The sequence below is a fragment of the Sceloporus undulatus genome, chromosome 6 (genome assembly GCF_019175285.1).
Source record: "Sceloporus undulatus isolate JIND9_A2432 ecotype Alabama chromosome 6, SceUnd_v1.1, whole genome shotgun sequence".
NCBI classification, from domain to species: Eukaryota; Metazoa; Chordata; class Lepidosauria; order Squamata; family Phrynosomatidae; genus Sceloporus; species Sceloporus undulatus.
Window position 1 is genome coordinate 47,851,726 of NC_056527.1, and position 20,250 is coordinate 47,871,975.

General features: G+C 38.6%; 1 protein-coding gene across 1 annotated transcript in view; it reads left to right on the forward strand.

The window, feature by feature from the left end:
* Positions 1-20,250, forward strand: part of UBE2E2 (ubiquitin conjugating enzyme E2 E2) — a 40,159-nt gene that overhangs the window by 11,034 nt on the left and 8,875 nt on the right. Inside the window, exons 2-3 of the mRNA XM_042472143.1 lie at positions 3,035-3,218; positions 18,311-18,361. Coding sequence (XP_042328077.1) covers positions 3,043-3,218; positions 18,311-18,361 — 227 coding nt within the window. The 5' untranslated portion in view covers positions 3,035-3,042. The remainder of the gene's footprint in view (positions 1-3,034; positions 3,219-18,310; positions 18,362-20,250) is intronic.

Here is a 20,250-nt window from a genome sequence, read left to right on the forward strand (position 1 = left end):
CACAAGACAGGTTGAAACCAGCACCTTGAATTGAGCTTGGAAGCAGATTGGAAGCCAGTGCAGTTTTCATAAGACTGGTGTTATGTGATCTCTAAAGTTCATACCTGTCACCAGTCTAGCTGCTCCATTTCCACTAGCTGTAGCTTCCAAACACTTTTCAAGAGCAGCCTCATTTACAGCACATTGTTATTGCTGTTGTTAAACTCCCTCAAGTTCACTTTGACTCATGGAGACCCTGTGGATGTGACATCTCCAAGACTCTGCCCTCAACCTCTCTGCGCAGGTCTTGCATGCTTAGGCCTGTGTCCTCCCTGATCAAGTCAAGCCATCTGGCATGTGGTCTTCCTCTCTTTCTACTGCCTTCCACCTTTCCTAGCATCATTGTGTTTCTAATGATTAATTGTTCCTCATGATGTGGCTGAAGTATGACAGCCTCAATTTAGGCATCCAAGGCGGTATCCAGACTGGTGCTTTGCACCGGCCTGGATACATGCTAATGTTGCCTCGGGGTGTCCTTTACAGACGCCCCACAACCCTAGCACATAACCGTGGCGTCAAAATGGTGGCACCCTGTCTACATGGGCGCTGCTATTACGACATCATGGCCACACCGCAGCCAAACAACACAGCACGGTCGTGACATCCAGATGCCACTGCAGGGCACTTGTGGTGCCCTTTCAGTGGCGCCAGAAGGAGCTCCGAAATGGAGCTCGTTTTGCAGTGGGTATCGCTGACGCAGCCTTTACATGGCTGCGCCAGCGATATATAAGCCTTGCTCTTTTCTCTCTCCCTGCCACTGTCGGGGTGTCCTTGGGGCATGAAGCCCCAAAGACACCACTTTCCAGGTCATGGGGAAGCAGTGTTTTGCCGCTTCCCTGGGGCCTGGAAAAGTGGCAGATCGGGGTATCCAGGGCTGGTGTTGTGGCTGCTGAGGCCCCGATCCGTTGGGAAAAGGGGCGGTCTGTATCCCACCCTAGTTTCCAGAGAGAGCTCAGGCTTGATCTATTCTATAATCCATTTGTTTGTTTTCTTGGCCATCCATAGATAGTACTCTTGTCTAGCACCAAATCTCAGATAGATTGATTTTCTTCCTATTGGCTTTTTTTCTTTTTAACTGTCCAGCTTTCACATCCATACATGGTGGTGGGGAATTCGGGGCTTACTTTTGCTTCAAAATGTAGTAGTGCAGTTTAAATAATGAGGCAATCTTATAACCATTTTCATAGGATTCCACTGAATTCAGTGATGCTTCCTTTTTAGTAAACAGGTAGAAGCCTGCATTTGAAATTTAAAAAGCAAGCTTTTAACCATTGTCCTGGAAGCAGGCCCCATTGAAGTTCCTACAGGAGAATGTACCTTAAAGGAAGCTGGCATGCTTGTACCCATTGTCATGTGAGCAGGAGCCATTAATGCTATGGGGTTTACTTCAGAGTAGACATGGGCAGGCTTACACTGTAAGAACAGTATGTAAAGGGATTTTGTAGCACCTTTGACACTTAACTGAAAGAAAAAGCTGATAGCATTTCCTCACATCCTTTCAAAAAAAGGATCTGTGTATCATCTGATGACATCTAACTCCAACACTCCAGATGACCTCTTCCACTGGCTTTATGTAAATGTTAAATAAGCACAGAGGATAGTTTTGAGCTCTGTGGAACCCCACAGGCTAATGTTAAATGAACAGCACTACCCCATCACCATCTTCTGCAAACATTCAGTTAAGAAAGACTAGAAATGCTACAGAGAAATACCTCCAAGTCCCATACCAGCATAGTCCAGAAAGACAATCATGGTTGATGGTATCAAATGCTGAGAGATCCAGAGGGACCAACAGGGATGCACTCCATACATACACACCCATCCAACTCCTGGTATAGGTCAGCTAGCAAAGCAAGGCAACCGAGACTGTGTTTGTCATATAACCAGGTTTAGATCCAGATTAAAATACAACCAGGTAATATGTTTCATACAAGAGAGCCTGAAGTTGTGTTACCACAACTTGCTCTTATTTAATAAGGGGAGGTTAGAGACTGGGTGATTATTATCTAGGGAGGTAGGGTCCAATAAAGGTTTTACTCTCTTTCAAAGAAGCATTTACAACTTCTACCTCCTAATTGCTCAGCCCTCCTCTGGTGGTTCTAATCAGCCATGATGGACTTGGATCTGACAGACAAGTAATTGGCCTCATCTTTCCAAGCAGCTTGTCCACATCATATTAAACATCTCAAGATAATATGTTTAGAATTAATATTTGATAATCTTATTCTCAATTTTGATTTATTTGCCATTATTAAAGTCTTTTGTCCACTGCTTCCAAAAAAGGCAGCAATTGTGCACACTATATACACATTTCACATTCATAAGGTATCACTTAAAACAAAAACCAAAAAAAAGGGGTTTGTGCTTTGATAAAATTAACTAATAATATTTTGTTCTGCTTTGCTCTGGATAAGCTAAATGAATAACGATTACTGGACTGTTCAAGTGTATGCCAGAGAAAACCTTATTTGTACTTGAGGATATATTTGTATTTTGGCCGTCTAATGAGACTTCAAAAAAAGTTGGATAACTAAAAGTATTAAAGAAACTTGTCCACTAGGAATTTATATTGTCTGCAAAGTATATTTACAGCAGTCACTGTTATCTATTAATGGCATTTTAAAAATGTGTTAAAATAGCATGTTATAATTCAGTAGTTAAGAAGCATAATCTCTAAACATCAAGTCAGCATTGGAATCATTTTACAGTAGGCCCTCCTTATCCACCAATTTTTTATCCACTGATTCAAACATCAACGGCTTGAAAATATTTTTAAAAAGTATAAATTCCAAATAGCAAAACTTGATTTTCCATTTTGTATAAGGGACACCATTTTACTACCCATTATATTTAATGGGACTTGAGCATCCACAGATTTTGGTCTCCACGGGTGTGTGTGTGTGTGTGTGTGTGTGTGTGTGTGTCCTGGAACGAAACCCCAGATAACAAGGGACCACTGTATTTATTATTCATTTATGTATTTATTTTTATTTAGAATCTAAGATGTCCACTGAAGGGCAAAGAGTTGATGATAGTCCAAGCACTAGCGGAGGCAGCTCTGATGGAGATCAGCGAGAAAGTGTTCAACAAGATCAAGAAAGAGAACAGGTTCAGCCCAAGAAGAAGGAGGGCAAAATCTCTAGCAAAACAGCTGCTAAACTTTCAACTAGTGCAAAAAGGTACTTCTTCTCTGTATTCATTTTCAGCCTCTTTTAAAAGTACAATAATTAGTCATCAGTAGACTTCCAGGTATCTGTAATGTATCCATATTCAACTGTGGTATGTTTCATAGCATGATCACTGTAGTATGGTTAACTGACTTGTTCCCACTTTTACACGACTAAAGCAGTAGCTTATGTGATAAATAGTTGACATTCCTTATTGCTGTTAAAACTGGAAGGTTTGTAGTCTCTCTGTGTGTGTGTGAGAGAGAGAGAGAGAGAGAGAGAGAGAGAGACTGATGTTCAGACTTGTCAGTGTAACTTACGGTTAATTAGCCATAAACATTTCAGAGACTTCAGTAGTTCAGTATGATAGAAGACTACAGTAATGCCTACTGCTGTAAAATATGGTGTTTTCTTTCCCCCAGCTGGTTAGGTAAAATGTCAGTGTGACTGAAAATGCGTTTTCATTTCATAGTGTTAAACAGTAGATTTCCATAGTACTTTTGGCTTTCACACCCCCAAGAGAGAAGGTAGATTTGGAGAACAGCTACTTAAGAGATCTTAGGCTGTTGCATCAGTCATTTCAAGATAATGATTGGTGTGCTTAGCCTCTGTACAGATGGAGCTTGCATTAGAGTTTTCCCCCAAGCGCATTGCAGCCTGAGTCTGAATAGAAACATTCAAATTCTATTTCTAGGAAGTCAGACCAATCATGGATTTTAAAAAACCTTTCTAGAGCATAGTCCTGCATACATTTCCTATATAAAATTTAGACCAGTTTGGATACATGGAAGCACCACTAATAAAATTAATTGACAAGTGTACTAACTTTACAAACACACTAGTCTTTGCCTCTTTACTTCACCATGTTCTTGAATTATTGTCCCTCTTGTTGGCAGTACCAGTGTGATCAAACTTTATTGTATATATTTTGCTGTGGTATATTCTGTATACATCTTGAATAGTTAATAAATGTAAGGCAATTTTTGTGTTATGGCTACTGCCTCACTTGAATTGGCAGCTGCTTTAGAATAATTGTAATTTTTGGGCAGTCTTCTGTGGCAGTAGTACTATAGATAGCTAGTGCTGAGCTTATGGATGCAAAGATAATTGTGTTGGGTTATTAGTGTCTAGAACAGTGGATCCCAAACTTTTGTCTTCTTTTGGCTTTGGACGTCAACTCCCAGAAGCCCCTGCCAGCTTGGCCAACAATCTGGAATTTTTGGAGCTGAAGTCCATAACATTTGGAGGACCAAAGGTTGGGAAACACTGGTCTAGAAGGAAATCTATTGGCACACCCCAACTTTAGCTGGTTGAAGGTGTTTCATGTCACAGAAGCCATTTGGGCCTCTAGGGGGAAAGAGCTACATCAATTATTAAGCAGTGTCAAAATATAGATTTCTATTTTTTGGTCTGAAATTTTTCATAAAGGAGTATTTGTATGTGGAAAAAAGTATTGACATGGACAATAAGGCTTTCACTGGTATGTTTCCTTCAATATTTGTTGCAAAAGAACACACGCAGGAAGATGTATCTGTGTTCATATTTTCCTTCAGGACTTCCCATAGATATCTGATTTGCTACTGTAGGAACAGAATGCAGTAAGGTTGTTGTTAGGGTCTTAAGTTAAGCATTTTTTAAATAAGAAATGTATGTGTGGTTGAAATGTTTCAATTTCTTGTACTTTGCAAGACTGCAAGATTAAGACTTCAGAATTATTTTTTCATACAAAATCTAACAGAACTAAGCAGCTTTTTAAAATAAAAAAATGTAAAGATAATAAAACAGATTTCATATTTTGAATTTTTTGTATATGTATTTGTCTTTGCTTGTGTCATTTAATATAGTTTTTTTTTCTTTTTAAAAAATGCAAGTCTTGTCTAGATGAGTCTGAGTCAGATAAGGTAGGAGAGATCAAGTGAAGTCATGACAGGTTTGGGGAAACTGTTATCAGGATGATGGATAGTAGCCAATGTAGTCAATTGCTTTAGTTGGAGTAATATCTCAGCAAATAAATTCAGTCAAATTGGCATTTCAGAAAGCTAGTGAGGTTGGTGATCCGGTGCCACCATACCTGCTGCACGTTGACTTAAATTCTTAAAGGATCTATGGCTCTTTGTACAAACCCCTGTTCTTGTATGGTCAAAAAGCTATGGAGGAGTCGTACTTAAAACTCTGAGGTCAGTGGGATACATATTAATGCCAAGATGGTACAAAAGGAGGTGATGATTATGGTGACTTCTGAAACTGACTCTTGAGTATTGTTGGTTTTCAGAAGTGTGAGATTTAACAGCAAGCGTAGAAAACCCTAAAAAATACATGGGGTTACCGTAAATTGGCAGGCATCCTGGAGGCACATACACACATAGTTCTAATACGTACTTAAAAATTTAGTGGGTTAGTTATTTAAACAGTCCTTGTTCAATTAGGCTTTTGTAATATACAAAATATACTCACAAAGTGGCATTTTGAGTTGTGTGTTTATCAAAATTGGTAAAGTTTTTTTTTTAGCATAAGTTCCCAATGATGTATAGACAGTTGTTTTACCAAAGAGCTGTATAAATTAGCTTCTATATATTATTCTATTTGCCAAATAAACATTTAGGTCATTTGCTAAGGGGATATGTACTTAAAATATATCATTTCAGATCCTGTTTTTGTAATATTTCCTTTAAGGCTGTAATCCTGTGCATGTATATGGGGGAGTAAATCCCATGGTAGGTGGCACTTCTGAGAAAACATGCATAGATTTCAGGTGTAAGCCTTTCTAACTAGCTTCAGTTGCATTCACTTAATAAAAATCTATTTTTGTTTTGCATAGCTAAATGCTTCCTTGCATGGTAATTAATGTTAGTGTTGTAAGGATGTTAGTCTGTCAGAGACTTGGAGGCAGTATAGCAGAAGTGTTCTTACCTATAGGAGCACAGACAGTTCCACCCATATACCTGAACTTATTATAGTTTTTTGTCAAACAGGTTTTGCAGGTTGTTGAACACGTCTTACTGATACATGTAAGACCTGTTTAACAAGAGAACCATTGTAAGTTGGGGGAGGACTATTTTTGTGTACCAATAGGTAGCAGCAGCCTTTTCAACCCCCATTTTCAATCTGGAAAGATAGTACAAAGCCTAATTTTAGTGTGTGGTGTGTTTTTCTTTTGTCTTTTTAAGAACTGCATACTGAGAAATACCATTGTCTTTAGTGGTCTTTAGTAATGCTGATATCTTTATGAAAGTGCTAGAATTCGTATGCTAACTAGAATGTACATTTCATTCAGAAGATGTCTTTCATAATAAGGTAGTATAAGAAAACTGAAGCAGTGGAGAAAATCAAACAGCTGGTAGTTATATTAGCTTTGTTCAAGATGCATTAGTTTATGCCCCAAACAGACAAGATTTGAAAGCAAAAGCTATTCTAAAGCTAATTCTTATTCCTGAAGCTCAGGCACAGTTACAGACTATTTTAAACTGAAATTGGAAGGCATTCTTAAAAATGGATTAATGCATGTGTTAAACGTATATAGTACAGATTTTTAGTTCCAAAATGGTACATTCAGACAAAGTTTTATTTTAAAATATTTTTAAAAATAATAATGTGAGAAGCAAAATTACCTTTTAAAGTAACTTAGTTTTAATTACAAATGAAGATAAAAGAAAAATATAATCTCTTGAAATTAAGTCAAAAGTATCTAGCAAACAGGTGTCTTTCCATTGGCAAAAATAATCTCAGGTGGCATATGTTTTGTAAATTATATTCTAGATACATACCAGTGCCACATTAAACCATATTTACCATGAAAAGGATAGCCATACTGCCTCTAGGGCTCACATACTTTCCTCCTTCATCTCTTTTGGAACAGGTAGAGAGAATTTTGCCTTAACCTCAGTTGTGCTATCCCGACCAACAGAATTGCCATTGATGTTAATTATGGTTTGTTTATGATTTTGCAAGAATGGGAAGCAAAAGATTTTGATCTTGTAGTTGCACCAGAGGAGTAACCCCATAGGGGAGGGGGCATATGAGGCTTCGGATACTTGAAGCTTCTTGGGGAGGGTTATGATAAACCATGATTTAGCTCAGTGGTAGACCCACTGAGTGACCTTGGGCAAGTCACACTGTCTCAGCCTCAGAAGATAATAATGGCAAATTCTCTGAAGAAACTTGCCAAAAAAATCCTATGATAGGTTCGCCTTAGGATCTTCATAAGTTAAAGATGACTTGGAGACACACAGCAACAGGCAGTCTCTAGCCCTTCAGATATTGTTGTCCTACAGGCTCCAGCATCTAGTGGCAGCTGATAACTCCCATGTCAGATGGGCAGTGAATCCACTCCAGATTTAAAGGAGTGCTTTAAAGGAGCATTTTAAGGTACTGAACTTATCAGGGAAGGGTTGATCCATGGCTACCTTCTTTAAAATCTGAAGAAAACTTCAAAACAGGTTGACCACTCCACTGACGACACCAGCCAACACTGCTGCCTGTTGATCAATTTAGTGTGATGTTGAGCCTGTCTGTGATAAGTCTTGTCCTGTATTATACAGTGGGCTCTTGTTATCCACTGGGGTTTGGTTCCAGAACCCCCTGTGGATACCAAAATCCGTGGATGCTCTAGTCCCATTCAATACAATGGGGTAGCAAAATGGTGTCGTTTATATAAAATGGTGCAGTCAATATTTACTTTTGGAAATGTATATGTTTTTTAAAATATTTGCAAGCCATGGGTGCTGAATCTGTGGATAAAAAAATCTATGGATATGGAGGGCTGACTGTATGCTTCTTAATGGACTCAGGAATTAGCAGTATATTCAGTGTGATCCAGATGTCACCCATTATGCCATAATGATTATTCCCTGAATTCACATAGCTGATCATATACTTCAGTTTTATGCCCTCCAGCTACTTGTACATGGCAAATGTTCATTTTTATGAGTATACTATATGATTCTACCATTCAAAGGGCAGAGACATTCCATTCAGTCATTTTTAAAGAAACCACAATGCCAAGTGTTGCATTGTGTGATTAAGGTGTATAAAGGCTCTCTTTAGATGCAAAACAAGGTGTTTTGTTGTAGCAACCAGTAAGCAAACATACTTGTTCATTATATATATGCATTTTAACATTGGAAACTTTATTTAAATATTTCTTCTGGATACCAGTGAGATCTTTTTACCCTGAGTTCTTTGTCAGTGCTAGAGAAACTGGGAGAAAAAGAGAGCGGAAGTTTCATTGTGTGGGTCATTTGTGCACGATCCCCTTCTTGTTTTCTAGGGGGAAGAGGATTTCTCGTAACAAGGAGCTTTGGAACAGACAACCTGCTCCAACCATTTCTCTAATGCTGAATTTTACTTGCTTTTAATGCTTGGCATTATATAGAACACTTCTTTTTGTATCTCATTATGCTGAGCAGGGACCTAACAAGCTAGGAAGATACCTGTTGTATGCATATCTGGCTTGAGGGCTTCCTATAAATATTGGTTTGGGACCTTTGTAAATAGAATACTAGACTAAGGGGGTCAAAGAGACTGGCAGTTTGGAGTGGCCAGAGGCCACTCCAGCCCCAACTGATCCCCCGATCAGCATGGGACCATGGTGATTGGATGCTGTGGTCCCAAGGCTGGCTGCTACCACAGTCTGGCACGAACAGCTGGCAACGAATGGTTTTCCCCCCGCTCCTTTTGCAGCTGGCTTTGGGCCGCATTAGCCAGCCTTAGCATGACTTCTGGCTGATCCAGGGGGTCATGCCACTGGATTTGCCCAGAGATGGCACTTGTTGCCCATCTGTTTCAGGCCTATGTGGCCCTTTAGTCAGATCCAGCACATTTCTTAAGTCTGTTTGTGAGTCTGTTTGTGAAAGCCTGACTTTTATTAGAAGAAAAATCATTTTCCTGATTTCCAATGTTGGTTTATTGTGTTTCTAAACAGCTACTAACCAGTGGCAATTGTACAATTTCATTGATATTGAAAAAATTTGATGTCTTGTGAAACATATCTTACTACTCACTTAAATATTTATTAGTGTTGATTTATATGTCACTTTTTTCTCAGACAGGGACTCAAGTATTTTGGCACACTTATATGGCAATATAGTGCCCTGATTAAATTGTGAATTTTAAATGTGAATTATTTTAATGTGTGTGTGTGTATTCCTTATTTGTCCTTTTAAATTGATGTGTTTTTTAACTGATGTGGTGTATTTGTTAATTTATTGTTGTTTCTCGCCTCGATCTATGGAAAATAATAGTAATGCTTCAAAATGTGACTTAATAGAATATTATTTAGAAGCCCATTGCTATGAAGAATGGCATATGAAGGGGGGTGGATAGAAGAGGTAGAGAGGGGCCTTTTAGCTGTAAAGGGGCCGTAGCTCTTATAGTTTATGTTGTATTCTACCCTTCTGCAGAATCCTTGCCAATAACAATTGGATCACCCAGTTATCTAAAAGTCTTATTATCATTCCAGTAGTTTCCCAATTGTAGTGCTTTATTTCCTGCTCCTGGGGTTCATGGAAATCACTTGGGGGCACTATTGGGTGTACATATGTACAAACTTTCTGTTGACCCCATTTGTGTCAAGGGGCAGATTCAGCCTGCTTTGAACTTAGGTGGCAGTGTGTTTACTTTATATAATCTAACCACATCCTGCCAGGAGGGGACAACTTGCAGCCTCCTGTATAGTTTAAAACTGCTGGTCCCATTAAGCCTTTTGACCATAGCCAGTGGGAAATGATGGGAACTGCAGTCTGACAGTATCTTGTGGGTTACAAGTTGTTCACCCTGGCACAACTTGAATTTGTAGCTGTGTTTGTATTCAGTAGGAAACTTTCAGTCACATACTTGGGTCACATTTTAACTGTAAAATGAAAAAAATTAGGAATATGCCTAAAGACTTTATCTTTTAACATTTTATTTATGGGTGTCATGGAAACTGTTCCCAACTATGTAACTCAGGCGGGTTACAGACTGCCCGTTTGGGGCAGCCTGCACCCGCCCCTTTCCCCGCTGTATCGGGGCCTCAGCTGCCAGAACGGCAGCCTCCAAGGCCCCGATCTGCCACTTCCCAGGCCGCAGGGAAGCAGCAAAAGGCCGCTCCCCCGTGGCCTGGAAAGGGGTGTCCTTGGGGCTTCAATCCCCAAGTACACCCGGCGACGGTGGGGGGGAGGAGAAAGGGGCAGCTTGGCCCCTTTCTCCTTTGCATCACTGGCGCAGCCATGTAAAGGCTGCGCCCAGCAACACAAACCCCAGAAGGAGCTCCGTTTTGGAGCTCCTTCTTGCGCTGCGGAAAGGGCGCTCTAGGCACCCTCGCGCAGCGCAAAGACGTCACATCCTCGCTGCCTCTTTTGGAGGCGGTGTGTTCATGACGTCGTAATGGCGGCGCCCGTGTGCATAGGGCACCGCCATTTTGTATGGACTGGGTCCGTATTAGGGTTAGGAGCGTCAGGAAGTGATTTTCAGGCCCGTCTGTAATGGGCCTCAGTCCTAGGATCTATTTCTTGGTCACATTACTCTGTGCTACAAGACTTATAAGTAGATCTTGTAGAGATGAATGAGAGAGTAATTTTTCACATTCAGTTTAAGAATTATAACCATCTTCCACTTACTCCCTCAGCTTGTATAGTATATTTAACCTTATTCCTTAGGGATTTTCCCCATTGTGTTCTAGCACATTTGCATTGTGAGATTGAGGGCTAGTTAGTGGAAGGATCTATTTTTGTTTGAAATAGAATTTTTAATTGACATTGCCAAGGCAGAATATTTCTGAAATTCAAGATAATTTTGTTGTATGTACTGGTGGATAGCTGTAAATGAAAGTATGTGAATTTTCAGTAAATAAAAAAATAATCTCCTCTTAATGCACTGTTTGGTTTATTACATGCAGCTTCAGATATACATGCGATACTATAAGTTTATTGCTCTACATACAGATACACATTTTAGATTGCTTGTTAAGTCATGTAACAAGGTTTTTGGGTAAGACTTTTTTCTCATTAATACGGGCTCATGTTTACAGTTCTTATTTGTTTGTTTAAGTAGTTACCAATCTTGCATTGTATGCATTTTGGAGCATTCCAGTTTTTCTTCACATTGAAAAGCTTGTACATCACAAGATACCTCAAACAAATCTACAGTATTTGTCTGTAGAAAGAGTGGACAGAGTACAGCCTGTGAAATGAATATAGTGCCTAAGGCTCCCCAAGTTCTTGCGGCTCCCCAGGCACCCCACCCACTCCTAAATTGGGGGGTTGCTCACAAGTAACTAGTAGCAAACCCCAAACTTGTCATTTTGCAGTGATGTTCCACATGTCAGCTTTAGGTATTTCCCCACCAAAATCAGAACTAATTGGAGTGAAGGGGGTATAGAATATGTGAGAATACAGCCAAATTCACCTGAAAATATGACAACATAGGCAGTAACCTCTTTCTGTAGCAACTTGAGGTTTGCATTGGACATCTGAGGACAAAAAAACTTCTTCCAGTTTGTGGAGACTATGGCACCTGGTGGTGGCATCCCAAGGTCCCACGAGGGCCAATGTGCCCTTCCATTCCCTGACAGTTGCCCACTCCTGTTCTACAATTAAAAGTTAAATGTTTTATTTTTGTTTGTTTATACATTTATATCATGCCCTTTAAATTATTTTTTCAAAGTAGCTTACATAAACATCTCAAGAATGTGCACACATGGGTATCCACTACTATAAAACTTCAGACATCATTAAAAACGAAAGTCAGTTTAGGGCTGAAAAGTTTTTTTATAAGCTTTTGAATATGTAGCAAGCACCTCTTAGTCTTCAGAAAACTTGACATTTATTATTACCCTTTATGAATGAAAGAATATGAAAGAAATAGCACAATTCAAAGTGCTGGTTATGACTTATAAAGCCCTACTCAGCTTAGGTCCAGATTATTTGAGAGACCGTATCTCCTCATGCAAACCTGCTAGAGTCCAAAGATCTTCCCAGGAAGGCTTTCTCTCGGTCCCTTTACCATCACAGGCTCACCTGGTGAGGACACGAGAGAGAGCCTTCTTGGTGGCTGCTCCTGCCCTCTGGAATGCCCTTCCATGAGAAGTAAGCCTGCCTCCCTGTTTGCTTGTCTTTTGTTGACAGGTAAAAACGGCTCTGTTCAGACAGGCTTTTAATGGGTAGTTACGGGATGGGTTTTATATGGGATGGGTTTTGTGATTTTATTGTGGTTTTAATATTTGTAATTTTATATTGTTTTTAATTTTTCCTTTTTTATTGCAATATGGTTTTAAAATTGTTATTGTGAGCCCACTTGGGTCCCTTTGGGGAGAAAGGCAGGATAGAAATTAAATAATAATAATAATAATAATAATAATAATGTGGAAGCTAGAAAAAAATAAGCAATAATTGTTAAATTATTGTTTTGGGACCCCTGAAGAACTATAAAGGCTGACACTTTATTGGGAATGCACACTTTAAAATATGAACTGAATGCAACTACTGCCAAGGGGATCCTTATGTTTGTACTATCACGAGCAAAATCCCTTTGATTATACAGTGTACAGGCCAGATAACCTGAGAATGTTAAATACCAGATAGAAAATTGTTAACTTACAGCTTGAGAATTTTTCAGGTTTCTAGTGTCAATTGGAAAAGTGGATGAATGCTTTTATACAGCAACTGACTCTCTAGACTTTCTTTATTTCTCCATAACAATGTTCTCCTTAGCAGTGCAAGTGATAGATTGATAATGCTGATAAAAATCTAGCTGTTCACCCTTGACTTGTGTGCATACAATATATTTTATCTGGGTTGATTGTTAATAATAGACACCCTTCTTGGATATAAAACCATGACAGCAAGTTGCAAGTGTGTATGTATGTGTGGTATATGTAAACTGCTTGGTATCTTAATCCTAAATAGTCAATATAAACAGTTTAAAACACATTTAAATGGTAATTAAATTATTCAGTTGGCCTTTAAACAGGACTGCTTTCTGTAGGCATTTAAAACTGAATATCTCTTCTTAGATAAACATTGTGTTCCACATGTTGTGTGCCACCATGTAAAATGCCCACCATCCTGATGTCATGTGAAACAACCACTGGTTGTTGAGGATCTCATGTTGACTGGACACAAGTACAAGAAGTCAGTTTCTTAGTTATGACTATGTTTTATTGCAGTTAGTAGGACATGATCAATAATAAATGTAACATTTTTCAAAGGCAGTTTTAATAAAATTGAACCATACTTTTGAGATCCTCTCAAGCAAATGTTGGGCTCTTTAAAATGTTCCTGATTTCTTAATTGTGGTTGAAGCAATAGGAGTAGGCTGCTGTGATATCATAGCAGTTACTGGTGTGTGTTTGTGTGTGTGTGTGTGTGTATTTGCTTTCCTATGATTGCCATTCACATGGCTTGCTTTGGCATTAATTATGATTAAGGCCAACCAGGTTTTGTAGCTAACTTGGATTTTCAAAACAGACTGAGTTTCAAATTGGAGTTAATACTGAAAGCTAGTTAGTAATGTCTATTGTTCAAGCTTCTGTTGGCACCAGCTTTAATTATAAGTGAAGTTAAGAGAAAGAGGAAGATGGAGAAGTTGTTCATTAGCTGTTTGTCACAATAAATGTGTTCAATGTGTTGTAGCTATGCTTACTTACTGCTGTTTAGTTTCTATTGAAACCAATGCTCATTAAGTCCTTGCTAAGTTTTTAGTAGGGCCTAAGTACAGCCCTAAAGGGGTCAGGCAAGGCTGCACACTATCATCCTATCTATTCAATTTATATGCTGAAAATTAGCTTACACTTTGTAAACCGCTTAATACATCGGTAAGCAGGACTTGCTATTGCTAAAACATCATAAGGAAAGCAGAGTTAGACCCAGAGGAAGGAAGAGTGAAGATAGAAGGAAGGAACAACAGCAATCTAAGATATGCAGATGACACAATAATACTGACAGAAGACATCACAGACCAAGGAACATCAAAGATGAAATTACAAAGGCAGGATTAATGCTGAACATAAAGACAAAAATAGTGACCGCAAAAGAAATACATAAATTCAGTCTAGACAATGGGGATATTGAAATAGTCAAAGAATTCCCATATCTTGTATAAAACGTCAATCAAAGTAGAGACTGCAATCAAGAAATAAGAAGAAGGCTAGGAATGGCTAGGGCAGCTATGAAAGAACTAGAAAAGATCCTGAAGAACAAAGATATACAGCTGAGCACTAAAGTCAGAATAGTCCAAGTAATTGTATTCCCCATCGCCATGTATAGATGTATGTAGGGATTGAAGAATAAAGAAAGCAGACAGAAAGAAAATCAACACATTCAAGATGTGGTACTGGAGAAGAGTGCTTAGGATACCAGGGATAACCAAAAGGTCAATCAAATGAATCCTTGAACAGATCAAACTAGAACTCTCCTTGGATGCCAAGATGATCAAATTGAGGCTGTCGTACTTTGGCCACATAATGAGAAGGCATGGCTCACTAGAAAAAATAATAATGCTAGGAAAGATAGAGGGTAGAAGAAGGAGGGTAAAACTGCATGCCAGATGGATGGACTCAATCAGGAGGGTCACAGGCATGGGTTTTCAGGGACTGAGCAGAGTAGTGGAGGATAGGGAAACTTGAGTAGTGTAGGATAGGAAGTGTGGAGGTGTCTCCTCCACAGGGTCGCCATGAATCGGGGCTGACTTGAGGGCAGCTAACAACAACAAAGTAGCAATAGCAAATACATTTCTATATTGCTTATCAGTGCACTTAAGCACTGCCTAAACAGTTTAAAATGTATAAGATAATTGCCCCCAACAAGCTGGGTACTCATCTTATCAACCTTGGGAGGATACCAGGCTGAGTTGACCCTTAGCCCCTGACTAGAATTGAACTCACAACTTTGTGGTTTCAATATTGTAATTTAACCACTGCCTCACCAGGGCTAACTCATCCAAAAGCCAACCAATTGTTTCTCACTGGACTTTTTAAAAACTGATTATGCTGTAATATCTGAATGATCCAGTATTTAATGAAATAAAATTGATGATTTCTGAACTGTCAGGACCCATTTCTTTTTCATTAGCTCAATCATGCGATGTTACTGAACATGTAAGAATGTTCAGTAATTTAAGCTTGCCTTCAGTAATCCAAAAGGGTAGTCTAGTGACATTTTAAAAAACTATTAAAGTAAGTGCTGTAAAAGTAACTATTGTGCTAATACAGTTTTATGTTTATCTTGAGATAAATGAGTTTTATTTGTAGGCTTTTTGTATTTTACAAGGTATATGTTTGTTTGAGGTCAGAATTATTCTACTTGGCTAAAGAATATGCTTGCGTGGAAAAAAACAAAGCAAAATAACCCAAACACCCTTGCATGGTATCCTCTTCCCACATTTTCTTCTGGGGGAGGAAGATGAGTAATAGAGACAAGGGAAGCAAGCTGAAGAAATATCTGAAAAATGTGCTGAAGCAGTACTTATGTCTATATTTTTTCTAATATTGTTTGTTCTTTTTTGTCTGCTTGTGGTTTGTCAGTCATAGGAGTGATTCCATGTGTCTGGTTTTATTTATGAGAAAACTGTACAGTGACAGTTTAATAATCTACAGGGGCTTCTGTACACACAGCCGAAGACATTAGACACTCTTGTTTCAAACAAAAGAGCAGGATGTACATTTTCTTAAATGCTTAAAAATAAGAAAGAAGCAATTTGTTTAGCTTTTTAGTGGAAGAAAATAATCATCAATATAATTTAGCAGTTTAAAGTAAGCTTGTATTTTCATATTGTGATGATTGTTATGATTACAAAGATGGCAGTTGTGCTCTTATCTGAAGTGCTGGTGCTTATACAAACTAGCTTGGGGTCTAAAACAGTGGAAAGAAAAACCTGCTGTCATTACAGAGAAGATTAGGTTCAATAAAGTGTCACTACAGAATTTAAAACCTAGGTAGGTCTTAGTGCCAGTCTCTATCTTTAGGCCTACCCAGCTTATTTTTAAACTATTAATTGATAATTTTAACATGTATTGGTTATACAGTACATGCTGCTTTAATTGATGTTATGTGTTGTCTTATTCGTTGTTTTCACTGCATCAATCCACTGGGAGAGGTGGGAAAGAAATATAATGGATCCTTAATAAACACTGGGGCTTGGATCCAAGACCCTCCCGCCTCCCATGGATACCAAAGTCCATGGATGCTTAAGTCCTATTACATAAAATAGTATAATAAAATAGTATCCCTTATATAAAATGACAAAATCAAGGGATTTTTGGAACTGATATATTTATAAAATATTTTGATGCAGTGGATAACAAATCTGTGGATATGGAGGGCTGACTGTGATAACAACAACATGTATCAAGGAATGTCAAGCCATTTTCTTTCCAGCTGAGCATACCTTATGTTTCAGCAAGTAATCATGTGTCTTTGCTACCTTTAAATGGCAAAAAATGTTTATATCGTGAATTGTAGAATTGCCTGGTCAGAAACGTCACAGACCTTGAGGCCTAAAGGGAATGGCGATGATCTCACAGGGTGGGCTTTGGTAATATCATTATTATTTATTATTTACATTTATATCAAGTCTTTCCACAAATGAATTCACAGCATGCACATGAATTTCTTCTTCCCTGTTTTAACCTCACAACTGTCTTGTAAGGTAAAGAGGAAAGATTGACTGGTCAAGGTCATCCAGTGAGTTTTATAGTGCAGTGGTGACTTGAACCTGAATTCCTAATTTGTAATACAATAAAATTATCACACCAGTATCATTTAGTCTATACTTTCATGCAAAGTGTACTCATGTTCATTTTGTTTCCTTCAGAAAAGAGAGATAAATATAGCCTGGCTATTTTCCCTCCTGTTTATTTTTTTATAAGAATCCTTTAGACAGTACATGCTGCAGCTAGGAAATCAGTCTGCTGCAGAGCCAGGTAGAAGTCAGGCTCCTGCAAAGCAAGACTCCCAAGAGGGAGCTCTGTGTTCTTCCCATCCTCTTTGTTAAAGAAAGTGAGAAGGGGTTAGGGTCATGCTTGGTCCATTTGTTATTATCTTCTTCTGCCCTTCTTCCCTGCCCTTCCTCCTCTCTGAGTCACTGGTGTTTCCTCTTGCCATTGCTGCTACTTGCAATTGTAGTACTGTCACAAGAGCGTTGTCCACCACGCAGAGTTTCACTGATTTGGCTGGAGGTCAAGAAATGGTACCTCTTATAGCCGTGCTCATTGACATGTCAAAAACAGGCATCAGATTGAACACTCGGTTTAGGTTCCATTTAATTCAGGTAGATATGTACACTGTAGATCTTTTCTCCCTGTAACCATCTCAATTTGCTGAAAGTAGGTGGCTTTCTTAAGGAGGCTGGAGCCAAGGCTCAATAGTGTGTTTGCACTACAGCATTTGTAGTTTTATAAACTATCATGCTATATAGTTGGGTTGCTTTTTGATGGGATGCTGCAAAACCACCTCTGAGTATTCCTTCCCTAAGGATTAGTCTACACGTATGTGTATTATGCAAATTGCTGCATATTTTTGCACACCTGCACCAAAACTTGTTTTCACTTTCCTCCACAAATTCACATTTAGTCATCCTCCCTCTGCTGAAAGTGCACAGCCATGCGAATCCATGCAGAGTGGATGGACAACCACATGTTCAGTAATGCACATCTTGTGGAAACTCCGGTAAAAACTGTTAATCCTTTTTCAGTGGAAAATGCTCAAATTCCTTCAAGTGTGTGTGTGTGTGGCTAGATTGCAGTCTATTCCATTTGATTGAGGAGTATTTTAATTGTGTAGACAAGCCCTAAGAGAAAACTTATGTCATTCATGGGATTGTCATAAGTCAACAGGCCACTTGAAGGTGTGCATGCGCGCGCACACAGAATGAGAGAAAGACACATAGAGAGACAGAGAGAGAGAGAGTTTTAAATTTTACTTTGATTCCATGTTAGTATTTTTTCAAATGAGAATTGCAACTGGGTAACAGCCAACAAGATTCACTGAGTAATATTAACTTTTTGTGATATAATATTCCTTCAGAAATGAAACTTTACTTGTTATTTGCTGTAGTTAACTGTTTCTTTTATAAATAGAAGGAAAACCTTTTTAAAAGTTTGTCGTTTTAACTTTTGTTTCTTTTCTCTCAAGAATTCAGAAAGAACTTGCAGAAATTACATTAGACCCTCCTCCAAACTGTAGGTGAGTTTTTAATGGATTTTATTTCTTTGCGTTATTTGAGGTAAATCTTGACTTCTCTTCAATATCTTTAGTTAGCCCTTTGGCATAAGTGACTGTTTAACTATTCTTAGTTTTTCAGATGGGTAAGGTTTTTTCATCAGTTACCTTGAGAAAACAATAATTTCAGTAAATTTGCAGAATGGCTATGAAATCTTGCCCAGATCAATACATTATTTGCTGTTAATGTTTTGCTGAGGAGCTGGTAGTTACTGAGTTTTGCTGGCAAGTGTTATGCAGACTGTTGGTTTCAGCAAAATATAAAATTGCTTGTTTTAAGTTGGCTTTTCCTTTTTCTTGGTGTTCTTTTGGAAGCCTAATGAAATGCATAAAGAATTTTGCCATTTGATTTATTGATTTTGAAATAATGCAAACATGTAAAGCCTGTTGTGTTGAATTTCAGCTTGTCTTCTATCTTGCTACAGTGTTATCCGTCCCAAACTCTCTATTTGTCCACATGTCATAATTTCAGTCTTGGAATTTGGCCAAAGATATACATTGTTTACTGAGATACCTGGTTATAGTATTTCTAACTTAGGGAGGTTTATTGTCAGATTTAGTTCACCAATTACTTTCAGTTTGCTTGTGGAAACCTGGGATCAAGCTGATGAATACTTTTATATGTTGTTAGAAATTGCTTCTTATGTTATATTTGAACTAATACAATACTTTAGATGAGAGATTACCTTTCTGATATTTTTTTGGGGGGAGGTGTAATATGTAAAATTTTGAAGATTATCTGCAAGTACTGTGCACTCTAGTTCTGAAATAAATGGCAGTCAAAGTAAATACAGCATAATAAAGATTATTTTACGATAAAACATTTTAATTTCAATGTCATTTTGTTGTATTTAGTAATTCAAGCCATTGCAAATACATATCAAAGGTATTTAGATGGCAGGTCTTCACTGCGGCTAAAAGGTGCTTGTTTGTGGATTGTTTTATTGAAGTGAGTCCAGAACCACTACAGAAATTTGTAATTCTAAAATACTTCATTGTGGCTGGTGGGGACTTGCTGGTCTTGGAACAGAGGACTTTGCTCTAGCTTTCCGAATTAAAGGTTCTGCTACATGTTCCCAAGGGACTATGCACCTTACATAAAAATTGTTGATGAGTGTATCATATGTTGTTAGACTTTCAGTTGAATGCACTTACTGGAGTGGTATTACAGTGCGAGCCCTACTAATTTGTTCCGCTTGTATCTGCTATATTTGCCTCTCTTCACCCTTTAAATCTTGACCCAAAACAGACGGGCCAAATAAGGCAGCTTCTGGCCGCTTTGGGAGCATGGTGTTTAGACGATGCATGTCCCCACAGTGTCCATCTAAGCTGAGAGCAGCTAAGGTGACGTGAAGCTACCTGGCTGGTGGCCCATCCAGGACCATGGCAGCGGCTTGCTTTGGGAGCAGGCTGTCTGGTCACCACAGTCCTGGAGCGCTCCAGGAGCAGCCTCTGGTGCTCCTTTTGGCTTGTCTGCTTCGCCCCTTGAAATTTTTTAAAAAACATTTTGGTTTCTAAAAGTGTAAGTAAATTTCTGTAAAACAACTTTTATGATGAATGTGAACACTCCTTGTATTGTATAGCCAGGGGAGAAAAGTAATATAGCTCTTCAGTTATAATTCCTTAGAAATTGTGTTTCTGATTTTTCTCGCAGTTCCAGTTATGATTGCTAGGCATCCCATATTATGAAGGATGCCCCCTATTTGTGGGTTGGAAAGCTTTCCCCTTTATATAGACTGAATTAGACACCAAAATCATGTATTTGGGGATGTGGACCCTTTATAAAGACGGACGTAAGTGTGTATATCTCGTAATTTATTATCGTGGACAGTATGCTATTTTTTACAAAGAAC